General features: G+C 53.1%; 1 protein-coding gene across 1 annotated transcript in view; it reads right to left on the bottom strand.

Annotated features, from left to right (window-relative positions):
• Positions 1 to 12774, bottom strand: part of ZNF385C (zinc finger protein 385C) — a 74688-nt gene that overhangs the window by 42539 nt on the left and 19375 nt on the right. Inside the window, exon 2 of the mRNA XM_058041523.1 lies at positions 6285 to 6533. Within this exon, the coding sequence (XP_057897506.1) occupies positions 6285 to 6533 (249 nt within the window). The remainder of the gene's footprint in view (positions 1 to 6284; positions 6534 to 12774) is intronic.

Genomic DNA, 12774 nt, shown 5'->3' on the forward strand with positions numbered 1-12774 from the left:
GGTGGGGAAGGCTCCACACCACAAAAACCTTCAAGGCAAAGCTGACCACTAATCAATTCATTTCCTATTTGAAGTTACTGACTCAATAAAATCAGAGATTAATTATGCCACAGTTATTAATCCACAGAAAGCTGAATAGCTGGGCTTTTCAGAGGGACAACAAGCCAATGGGGTATTTTCTGAGGATTTAGAAAGGGAGCAGTTTGTTCTGGATTCATGTGCAGGGTCTGGGCTCATGTGCAGCCTCTCACATGGCACCCACAGGTCCCTTCCCCCACAGAAACTGGGGCATATTTTGGTAAAAAAAAGAGAGAATTTACTGAAACAGGGCTTTTCTGCCAGTAAATCCCTCCCCTCCTCAGCCCTCCCAGCTCTGTCCAAAAAGCCCAAAGGAACATCCCTGTCTCCCAATGGGAAGGGAGAAGCCTGGGAGTGAGCAGAGAGGAGGAAAATGTACAATTACCCAACTGAGTTTCTTCAAATCATTCCTGATCCCAGCCAGCATCTTTAAGACATGATAAAAACCATTCCATTTCTCCCACTGAGATTCCAGGTTATTCAAATCTGATGTGAAAAGCTGTTTTTGCTCATCTTTGCTCACAGCTGAAGGGAGCAGCCGAGGCCAATGGAGCAGGAAGATTCCTTGTGTTTGTCCTTCATAAATTCACAGAAGCTTCAGATCTGAGCCCTGGTGCTGCTTGGGCACGAGGTATTGATCAGCAGCTGGCACTGATGCAGGGTTTGTCTCAGCCAAATGTTAAATCTCCTTTATGGAAGTTTGGGAGAGCCTGATGTGCTGCCAGTGGAGCTGGTGATGGACACTGAGGTGGCTCCCATGCCAGCCTGTCCCTGCTAAATTTGTCCCAAAAGTCCCAAAAACCAGGGGAGCAGCAAATTCCTACAGGAGGAAGCAGAAAAGAACAATTCCTCTGGCATTGCTGGAGCAGGTCCTGGCAGCACCAAGGCTGGGAACTCCATCGAGGGCAGATGTGAGAATGTCCCAGCCCCAACCCAGCAGCGTCCCAACTGCTGCAGCCCCATTAGTCCCAATTAGACCCTAATCCCACATGTTTGCAAATTGGGAAGTTTGGGAGAGCCTGATGTGCTGCCGGTGGAGCTGGTGATGGATGTTGTGAAGTGGCTCCCATGCCAGCCGGTCCCTGCTAAATTTGTCCAAAAAAAAAAAGTCCCAAAAAACAGGAGAGTAGCAAATTCCTGCAGGGAGAAGCAAAATAGAACAATTCCTCTGGCATTGCTGGAGCAGGTCCTGGCAGCACCAAGTCTGGGCAGCTCCATCGAGGGCAGATGTGAGAGTGTCCCAGCCCCAACCCAGCAGTGCCACCGATTAGTCCCAATTAGACCCTAATCCCACATGTTTGCAAACAATTTAAATCAATACCTCGGGATTATTGCACACAAAGCCCGGCTGAACGTGGCTGAAAGGGGCTGGCACTGTTTGCTGGGTAATGAACAGCTGAAAGGCTGGCACAGCAGAGGGCACGGGAGGAGGGAAAGCAGCTGAGAACGAGGTGCCAGAGCACGCAGAGCAGGGTCATGGAAAAGGAGCATGGCCCAGGAGCAGGGAGCAACAGCATTAATTAAAGTCTTGAAACTATCTTCCCTAATGACTGCACGAAGCAAAACTCCATCCTTAAACGCAATGCTACTCCTAACCCTATTCTCCCTTGCAGGGCTCCCTCCCCTGACAGGATTCCAGCCCAAATGACTTCTTATCCAGGAATAGCTGGGGCTACGTCTTGTTTAGTTAGTTCCTGGATAATAAGTCATTTATCTCCCTCCTCTCCCTGCTAAGCCTATTCTTTTACCTTCCCACACCCCCAGAGCCATGACCAGAGCCGCCAGCTGCCCTCCCTCTGCTGCTCTGGGTGCTTTTCAGGAGCTGTTTCTCAGCAGGGCTCTGCCAGCCCAGCCAAGAGCACAACCATGAACTCCTCCTTGGTCAGCCCCAGTGCCTCAGGCAGTGCCCCCCAGCTCTGCAGGAGCCATTCCAGGGCACTGGGTTCCCTCCAGCTGCCAAAATCAGGGAGCTGGGACCCCCTGTGCAAGCCAGGACAGTCCCACCAGCAGCCCCCAGCCCCCTCTGAGTCCCCTGGGGTCCCCGTGTCCCCTGCCAGGGGCCCTGCTCAGTGATGCTGAAGCTGTCACAGCGATTTCCCTGCTCATCTCAAACCTCTGTGCTCCCAAACACGCATGGACAGACATTGCAGTGCATAATTGGGGGAATCCAGGACCTTTCCCTTTGCAAGGAGCTGCTGTTCCAGGGCTGAGGGGAGGGGGGACAGCACCAGGCAGCCCCAGTGTGGGGCAGGGTGACAGCACTGGGTCAGGGCACAGAATTCCATGGATTTTGGAGAGGAGGAAGAGCCTGTGACACAAACCAGCTCCAGGGCACAGCTGCCTCCGGGTGCTTTGGCTTTTGGGTAGGGGAGCAGCTCAGCAGCCTCCAAAGGCAAGAGAAGGTTTGAGCTGGGGTTTGTGTGGAGCCTTCTGGGCACAGGAGATGCCTGAACAGAGCGTCCTTCCCACAGACCCTGGCCAAAGGGCTATGAGCTGCTGTCAGCTCACATTTGCCAGGGAATCCAGAGGCTGGTGCTCCAAAGGAGAGTGCTCCCACTGCCTCTGAGGGAGATGGGGGCTGGCAGAGCCCAGAGACAGCACTCTGGCAGCAGCACGAGCTGCTCTGTACATCCCATGACTTCTTTGAGACACTGGAAAGGACTTTTGGGGAGAGCAATGGATCAGGGTGTAAGCTTTGAAATGCTCCAGCTCGGTCTATGCTGTGATGGGAGCCCCAGAGATGATCCAGGATGAGAGCAATGGGTCAGGGTGTAAATTTTGAAATATTCCAGCTCAGCCTGTCCTGATGAGAGCCCCAGAGATGATCCAGGATGAGGGGAAGCAGCAGCAACCCCCCGCCCATGCCCCTTTTGCAGCCCACTTTGGGGTGGCTCAGCTCCTCCTGCTCACTCAGCACCAGGCTGTGGTTTGGTTCCCGAGGACTCTGAGAGCAAACTGAGATCACTTGGGCTGCCTGGGAAATCACAGGCAGTAATTAAATCACTCGTGACCCAGTTGGATTAGAGCTGGCATCTGCGGCACGAAAACATCTTTCATCTGTGACCACCCCGTGTCTAATCAGCACCTCACCATGATTCCACACAGGACAGCAAGGATCTGGGGTTTGTCTTGCAAAATGAAAAGTCTGATGAGCAATAATTTGTTTTTAAGTTGGGGGATTTCTGCCACAGGGCTAATGAATTGCAATGACACTGATTAGCGTGTTTGCCAGTGCTGCTCCTCTGCAGCTCTGCTGCATGAGACACAAGTGATCACAGCCTGGGCAGGAAGAACAGATCCCAGGAGCCAGAGGGGAGCAGGGACACTCAGTGGTGGCTGGAAGCTGCCTTTGATGCAGCTGTAGGTGTCAGCATGAGGCAGAGATTCCAGCCCAGAGCAACATCCCATCTCTGTTGAACTCAATTACTTCATTTAATCCAAGACCCACCCAGTGCTGACACACCACTGGGGATCCATGGCAGCCATTCCTGTGTGCCAGGCTGAGCCCAGCTGCCCAAAAAGGGGTCACACCTCGCAGCACTGCAGGCAGATGCATTTTCTCAGCACCCAAAGGTGCAGGTCTGGGAAGGGCTCCTGGAGGAGTGGGATGGGGCAGGGCAGGGCCACCTTCACCACGATTCCACACAGGACAGCAAGGATCTGGGGTTTGTCTTGCAAAATGAAAAGTCTGATGAGCAATAATTTGTTTTTAAGTTGGGGGATTTCTGCCACAGAGCTAATGAATTGCAATGACACTGATTAGCGTGTTTGCCAGTGCTGCTCCTCTGCAGCTTCACAGCCTGGAAAGGAAGAACAGATCCCAGGAGCCAGAGGGGAGCAGGGACACTCAGTGGTGGCTGGAAGCTGCCTTTGATGCAGCTGTAGGTCTCAGCATGAGACAGAGATTCCAACCCAGATGAACAGCCCATCTCTGTTGAGCTTAATTACTTCATTTAATCCAGGACCCACCCAGTGCTGACACACCACTGGGGACCATTCCTGTGTGCCAGGCTGAGCCCAGCTGCCCAAGAAGGGGTGACTGCTCCCAGAACTGCAGGCAGATGCATTTTCTCAGCACCCAAAGGTGCAGATCTGACCAGGGAAGGGCTCCTGGAGGAGTGGGATGGAGCAGGACAGAGCATCACCAGCACCCCACGGCCCTGCCAGTCCAGCCAGGAGCTTGTCCTGCACTGGTCCTGACAGGGATGGTCCCTTTGGCATTTTGGCGGGTCACATATGGCATCAAGTGGCACAGGAGTCACATCAGCCAGCTCGCAGCCACCTCAGGAGGCTGGGAAAGGCTCGCAGTGACAATGCTGGAAGTGACATTTTTAACCAAAAGTGCAGGGAAAGGTCAGCTCCGGCGGGAACGGGAGGGACAGGGAGGCACAGGGAGCAGCTGCTGCCTGCAGTTTCTGCACACAAGCAGATCAGAGCCCTGCACACTCAGGAATGGCTGTGCCATGCCTGGCAGAGCAGAGATTGTGGGGCCAGCAGTGTGGGGTCCCAGGGGTGCCACACTGGCAGAGATCAGGGCACAAAGAGCAGGCTGGCATGGCCCAGGATTCTTTGGCTCAGGAGGAAATGCATCCCTGGACAGCCTCCCATCAGGCCACAAGCAGATTGAGGGGAGAAGCTGGAAGCTGCAGGCTGGAATTTATGAGGCCCATCCCCATTAAAATAGCTGGCAATATTTCCATCTGTCAGCAATGCTGATGGAGAGAGCTGCTCCTTTGCATATCCCATACAAAACCAGCACCAGCCAGGGCAGGATTTGGCACACACATGACTATTGCCATGCTGGGAATTCATGGCTCCAGCCTGCCCAGTCTCTAATCAGAGCAGGAGCAAGGAACCATTTAATCTTTTAGGTCCCTTCCATGCCAAGGCATTCTGTGATTTCTGTGCAATTCCCTCAGTTTGCTGCTAATGACAAACCCTCACAGCCAAAGGCTCAGGCAGAGCAGGTCAGCCATGGTGACAGGGTGACATTTCTGGGCACGTTTCCCTGCTTTTGTGCATAAAATCTGCAGCAGCCAGCTGGGCCCAGCCAGGTGAATGCTGGCAGATGGCACAGAGGGCAGGTGAGTCCTTGCCCTTGCACAAACAAGTACATTGTCCTGCCCAGCAGCACAGCACCTGCACGTGGCAGCATCCCTGCACAGCCAACAGGTGAGGGGCCTCAGCACCAACATCTGAGCAGCATTTTGGATCAAAAATCAGCACAGACACAGGAGAAGTGCACAGGTCAGGCTGGCACCTGCAGAGCAGCATCCAGAACCCCAGCAAGTGACAGCCTTGGGCACGCATGTCCCTGCTGCACAAACAATCGACAGAGCTCAAGGAGACACCCACAAAGACAGAGCAGCACCAACCATGTGGACAGACCCATGTGTGTCCATCCTCTGCTGTCCAGCTGGGCCTCTTGGGCCCCTAAACCACCTGAGGACTGAAAGCTCTGCACTTGCAGCAAGTGACAGGCACCAAGTGTGGGAAACCAGGACATCCCTCTGGCTGTCCTGGATTGCCCAAACCCTGGCCAGGGGGCTCAGAGACCCTGACACAGAGCCCAAAACACCTGTGGGTTTGATTATGAGCAAATTACCAACCTTATATGAAGATCAGCAAGCCACAACAGTTTAAGTAGAATATTAGTAAAGTTATCACAGGGTGGAAAAGTAGATTTTAGGGTGTTTGGTATGGGGGTTCAGGAGGCAAGATGGAGGGAACTGGGTGTGTCCAGCCTTTCTCCTTCTTCTTGTCCTCCATTTTCTGCTGTGATGTTGGCACTTTTGGATTGGTTTAGAGTAGAAGCTCACTGTCTAACATAGGTGATGGATGTTGGGAAGTTCTGGTAAATATTGTATACAGTTTTTAGTACAAAGACATAACACAGCCCTGGGGGCAGGCAGAGTGCCTGGAACTGTCCTGCTGGATGGACCTCGGCAGGACAGGAGAAAATTTTTATAGATAAGGAACAATAAACAACCTTGAGACTGAGAAATGAAGAATTCCAACTCATTCTTCAAGCGCTCAGGCTGGGAAAAGAGACTTTTACCAATCTCAGGGTCGCAGTGACCCAGAAAGGCCCCAAGAGCCAAGGACCAAAACCAAGCACCTCCAAACTTGCCACGAGCCCAACAGAGCAGCTGTGCCAGAGCGAGGGCAGCCTTTGGGCCACCTTGACCTGCTGGGTGGGCTCCTACCTTGGGCTGCTGGCATCTTCCCCTTGTTTAGCTGCTTGAGGCGCTTCTGGTGGGACTTGCCGTTGTAGTGGATCTGCGCCTGGGCAGCTGAGTTGAGCTGGATGTTGCAGACCTCGCACAGAGTGAACGACTGCTGCTTCTTCTCCCTCTTCAGGCGCTGCTCGGGCTGGCTGGGGGGGCAGCTGGGCTCCTCCACCAGCTGCACTGCGCCCTCGGGGCTCTGGGATGGGCTCAGGGGGCGCTTCATGCCTGCGGGAGGAAGGACAGACCCACTGTGAGGACAGAGGGACAGAGCGGCTGCCGGCAGCTGGCACCGTGCGGGGCACTGGTTCATACTGGGAGCACGCTGGGGTTGCCTCTGGATCACACTGGGAGGGACTGGGAGTGTCTGAGAATGGCTGGGGACACACCCTGCACATCATCCCCCATACTGGGGGGACTGGGAGCAACTGGGAGCGCATGGCATCATACTGGGACTGACTGGCTTGATCTAGCTGGAGGCATACTGGTTCATACTGGGAGCACACTGGGGTCATGTCTGCATCATACTGGGAGGGACTGGATTGACACTGGGGGTGTCTGAGAGTGACTGGGAACACACCCTGCACAACATCCCCCGTACTGGGGGTACTGGGAGCAACTGGGAGCACATGGCATCATACTGGGACTGACTGGGTTGATCCAGAGAAGCAACTGGAACCATGCTGGAGGCAACTGGGACCATACTGGGAGAGACTGGAAGTAACTGGGATTACACTGAGACCATACTGGGAGAGACTGGAAGTAACTGGGATTACACTGGGACCATACTGGGAGAGACTGGAAGTAACTGGGATTACACTGGGACCATACTGGGAGAGACTGGAAGTAACTGGGATTACACTGGGACCATACTGGGAGAGACCAGAAGTAACTGGGATTACACTGAGACCATACTGGGAGAGACCGGAAGTAACTGGGATTACACCGAGACCATCCTGGGAGAGACTGGGAGTAACTGGGATTACACTGGGACCATACTGGAAGAGACTGGAAGTAACTGGGATTACACTGGGACCATACTGGGAGAGACCAGAAGTAACTGGGATTACACTGAGACCATACTGGGAGAGACCGGAAGTAACTGGGATTACACCGAGACCATCCTGGGAGAGACTGGGAGTAACTGGGATTACACTGGGACCATACTGGGAGAGACCAGAAGTAACTGGGATTACACTGGGACCATACTGGGAGTGCTGGCATGTGACAAAGATCATACTGGAGTTTACTGGGCTCATATTGGGGTTGAAAGGGGGTGACTGGGATCACACTTTGGGCTACTGGGAGCAGCCGAGAGAAACTGGGATCATGCTGCAAGCAAACTGGAGGAACTGGGAATGACTGAAGGTAACTGGGATATACTGGGCCTGACTGACATCATACTGGGAGGGACTGGATTGACACTGGGGGTGTCTGAGAGTGTCTGGGAACACACCCTGCACATCACCCCCCCCCAAATTGGGGGAACTGGGAGCAACTGGGAGCACATGGTCTCATACTGGGACTGACTGGGTTGATCTAGCTGGAGGCAACTGGTCCATACTGGCAGCAGTGTCCAGCCTTTCTCCTTCTTCTTCTTGGCCTCCATCTTCTGCTGTGATGGTGGCACTTTTGGATTGGTTTAGAGTAGAAGCTCACTGTCTAACACAGGTGATAGGGATTGGGAAGTTATGGTAAATATTGTACACGAGGTTTTTAGTATAAAAAGATAAAAGACGGGCAATGTGCCTTGGACTGTCTTGCTGAGAGAACCTCAGCTGGATGGGATAGGAAAAAAATTTATAGATAAGATACAATAAATAACCTTGAGAATGAGAACTGAAGAGGTCTGGCTCCTTCGACTGCCAGGCTGGGAAAAGAGACTTTCTAACACATCTAGGGGTCACTCTGACCAGACAGAGACCCCGAGAGAGCCCCAGACCCACACAGTGACACCACAGAGAAGAGCAGCCCATGGATGGCCTGGGGTCAGCTGGGGACAGCCCTCAGCAGCCTCTGCCTTGCTGGGACACCGGGCTGGGCATGGCTGGGACACCCAGCACGGCCCGGGAGGCACGAAGGTCACCCGAGCCCTGGGATCCTGTTACCGACCCGGAGCTGGCAGCTGCGGCTCACAAACCCCCCAGGCACGGCAAGGGGCCGAGGCAGGGGCTGGGGAGGCTGGGGGTGCCCGGGCAGCACCCAAGGGTGCCCTGCAGGATGGCCCTGGCATCCTGGGCAGGGCTGCACGGAGCCCAGGGCAGCAGGGACCACACCAGGGATCCAGCTCAGGTGCAAACCCTGCTGGTGGTGCTGGCTCCACAGTCAGCGCCCCAGAGGCCACCAGGGTTCAGTTCTCGGGCTCTCAATCATTATTATCTACAACCCTAAACTCACCCTCTTCAGCTTTTACTTATACGCTATAATAACTGCAAGTGTTTTCTTCACCCTAAATACAATCAAAGTCCTAAAGCTATCAACCCTAATAACGGCATGGACCAAAATCCCATCACTAAATGCAATACTACTGCTAACCCTACTCTCTCTCTCTCAGGACTCCCCCTCCTGACAGGATTCCTGCCCAAATGACTTATCATTCAGGAATTAAACAAGCAGGACATAGCCCCAGCAGCCACACTTATCTCCCTCCTTTCCCTGCTAAGCCTGTTCTTTTACCTTTACACTCTCCCTGCACACCACAAACCACATAAAACAATGACCAGCATCAACACAGAATCACAGAAATTCTAGGTTGGAAGAGACCTTTAAGATCATCGAGTCCAACCCATGTTCTAACACCTCAACTAGATCATGGCACCAAGTGCCACATCCAGTCTTTTTTTAAACTCTTCGAGGGATGGTGACTCCACCACCTCCCTGGGTAGATGATTCCAGTATTTGACCACTCTTTCTGTAAAATACTTCCTCCTTAATTCTAGCCTGCATCTCCCTTGGTGCAGCTTGAGACTGTGTCCTCTTGTTCTGTCTGTTGTTGCCTGGAGAAAGAGACCGACCCCCAGCTCACCACAGCCACCCTTCAGGAAGCTGAAGAGAGTGATAATGACATAAAACATAAACCAGCATCCTAATTGCCACCTTAACCACCATGTCCGCCATCCTCCTTCCTACCTCCCCTATAAGCCTTACCATCGTCTAAGAAATTTAGGATTGCCTAAACCGAAGGCCTTCAGAGCTTTGAACAAGAGTTAAACCCTCTGAACTCGGTTCGGTTCTCTGCAGCCCCGGCCGCAGCCCCGCGGTGGCGCCGCCGCTCCGCGCCCGGTCCCGGAGCCGCCACCGGGGACAGCGAGGACAGGGGACAACGGGGATAACGGGGATAACGGGGATAACGGGGACAGCGGGGATAACGGGGACAACGGGGACAACGGGGATAACGGGGACAACGGGGATAACGGGGATAACGGGGATAACGGGGATAATGGGGACAACGGGGACAACGGGGATAACGGGGATAACGGGGACAGCGGGGATAACGGGGATAACGGGGATAACGGGGACAACGGGGACAGCGGGGATAACGGGGATAACGGGGACAGCGGGGACAGAAGGCAGGGACACTGCAGTGCCCACCCGGTGAGCTCCCCTCTCCACAGCCCCATCCTGTGCCTTCCTGCAGTGTCGGGGAAGATGAAACAGGAAAGCTTTATAAATATGATTGTCTGGCAAAAGATTTTGAGAATATAGAGACTATAAGAGAGATTGAAATGAAAGCAAGCTTTGAGATCCCTTAGTTACTGAACATCTGGTAAACAATCGTGTGGCTGGCTGAAAGTCAAACAACACCCTCTGCTTGCAGACAGCTCCAAGGGTCAGAGCAGACCCTACAGCTTGGCAGAAGGGGCCCAAAGAGGAGTTTTTAGGGTTTAAAATGTAACACAGGATGGTGATGTAATGATTCTTATAGGCTGTATGGAAATGCTATAGGATTTGTATATTGGACTAGATTGGTTAGTGAGAATTACAATATTCAACACAGAAGATGATTTATTGTATTGAAACGGGAACTTCGGTCTTTTACCCTTTTACTCTCTGACCTTTTTACTCCTTTACTCTCTTACCCTCTCATCCTCTCATAACACAGGATGGTAATGTAATGATTCTTATAAGCTGTGTGTAAATGTCATAGGGTTTGTATATTGTACTAGATTAGTTAGTGAGAATTAGAATATTCAACACAGAAGATTTTTTGTATTGTAACAGGAACCTCACTCTCTCACCCTCTTACCCTCTCATCCTCTCTCCCCCTGTCTTCTCTCAGCCTGCTCTGAGCTGTGCTGGCAGCTCCCAGCAGGGCCCTGCACTTGGCCCTTTGCAATAAACCCCAAATTCCACCACCTGGCTGCAGAGATCTCTCCTCTCCGTCCATCCCCACCGTCCTGCACTCCTTCACTGCAGCCTGGAGGTGGCCGCGGGTGTCCCCATCCATAGCTCAGCCCAAAGGAGCAGGAGATGTTCCCCCTGGCTGCCAACAGAGCCTTTCCCAGGATAACCATTAGCAGAACAACCGGAAAGCAGATCTGGGAGGCGATCAGCAGCAGGAATGTGAGCCGGGGCCTCGGGGACAGCCAGCCCAGGCAGGTCGCCGGGTGCCCTTGGCATCCTCCCCCTCCCCGGGTATTTTTAATGCAATTACATCCCAGGGCGCAGAGCTAAAATTGGAACATTATGTGGACAAAGTATCCCCAAAGTCTCGCTCGTCTTTAGAACGGGCGCTGCTGTTGCTCTGATTAGGCAGCAGCTCCTGTCCCAGCCCTGGGGCAGCGTTTGAAGGTCTGTCCTAATTGCACACACACTTGTTGTCTCATTCACTTAATTTCTTCTGGGCCTGTTCTGCTTCTCGGGTGTCAGAGCCACAGACGGGTGGCTGGGACAGGTCACAGGGACAGATCATGGCACGTGTGCAGGCTGGCAGTGCCCTGACTGACGCCTGATTTGGGGCAGATTTCACCTTTCCAGCAAAGCACTGAGGAATTTTTGGCCGGGGGATGGGGGGGGGGGGGGGGGTGTTGCCTTTCACAGGAGGGAAACTGAGGCAGGGTGAAGGTTGAGTGACACCCCCAGGGTGGCTCTGAGCTCACAGGGTCACCACATCCCAGCTCCACCATCCATCCCACCCCAGCACTGATGAGGTTTTGTCTCCTCCATGCAGGAGGATCACAAGCAGCGGCAAATTTTGGGGTTTCAGCTTCCCAAGGGTTCTCCTGGGAATTCACCCAGCCCAGCCAGATGTGCCCAGGCTGAGCAGCACCAATGGCACCTCCAGGGCCCTGGGACACCCTGCACTCCTTGCTGCCCTCCCCTCAGAGCCAGGGCTCACAGGGATGTCCCTTTGGATGCTGGTTGTTGGAAGGAGCCCCGTGCTGGGCCATCCTTCACTCAGCTCCTGCGTGCAAAGCAAAATCCAGAAACCAAAACTTCAACACAGAATGCAGTCACTGCAATGGCTCCGTCCCACACACTGTGCTGAAGCAGCACCCCACAGCATCCCACAGCATCCACAGCACCCCACAGCATCCCAGAAAAGCCTCTGGCTGGGCATGAGGCACATCAGCAGGGCAGTGGGGTTCTGGCCAAGCTCCAAAATCCTGATGAGGGAGCAGCTTTGATGCAGGTCAGCTCCTTTCCCATTATTCCCATTATCATCCCCATTATTTCTATACCATTTCCTGTATCCTGAATAACGTGGAGCAGACCCATAAAGGCACAGGGAGTGCTGTTATCCCAGCCTGGATAGAATTTCCCATGCCCATCTGTGCAGGGATGTTCTTCTCTCAGTGTCCCACCCCAGCAGGGACCCTCGTGCTCCCTCCTCCCATCAGCACCAGCTTGTATCCCATGGGATTTTTATTGGGACTGAACTCAGGAGAGCCAGCACACATGGCCTGAACCTCCCCTCAAATCAAACTGCCTTTGCCACAGAGCTGAGGGGACCTGACAGGAGCTAACTGGGAGATCTCTCCATTCAGCAGTGAGGGAAAACATCACCTGAACAGAAAGTGCATGGACTTGGTAAAAGAGCAAGAAATCTGAAGGGAAAAAAAAACCTTATTTGAGTTCACTGGGTTACATTCTACTGAATGCACCTTCCTTGCCTCCCATTTACACAACAGTAAATAAAAGCAGCAGAAGTAAAAGAAAGTGTTGGCATCACCTTCCTTGCCTCCCACTGAGTACACACAACAGTAAATAAAAGCAGAAATAAAAGAAAGTGTTGGCATCAAAGTGACCACCAAGAGCTGTCACAAAATTCCCCCAAACCCCCCGAGTAGGGACCAGTGTCATTGTCCCTGTCCACACCTGCAAGGACCTCCAGAGTACACACAACAGCAAATAAAAGCAGAAGTATAAGAAAATAGTGGCATCAAAGTGGCCACCAAGAGCTGTCACAAAATTCCCTCAAATCCCCTGAGTAAGGATCGGTGTCATTGTCCCCTGTCCAAAACTGCAA

The sequence above is a fragment of the Melospiza georgiana genome, chromosome 28 (genome assembly GCF_028018845.1).
Source record: "Melospiza georgiana isolate bMelGeo1 chromosome 28, bMelGeo1.pri, whole genome shotgun sequence".
Classification (NCBI taxonomy): domain Eukaryota; kingdom Metazoa; phylum Chordata; class Aves; order Passeriformes; family Passerellidae; genus Melospiza; species Melospiza georgiana.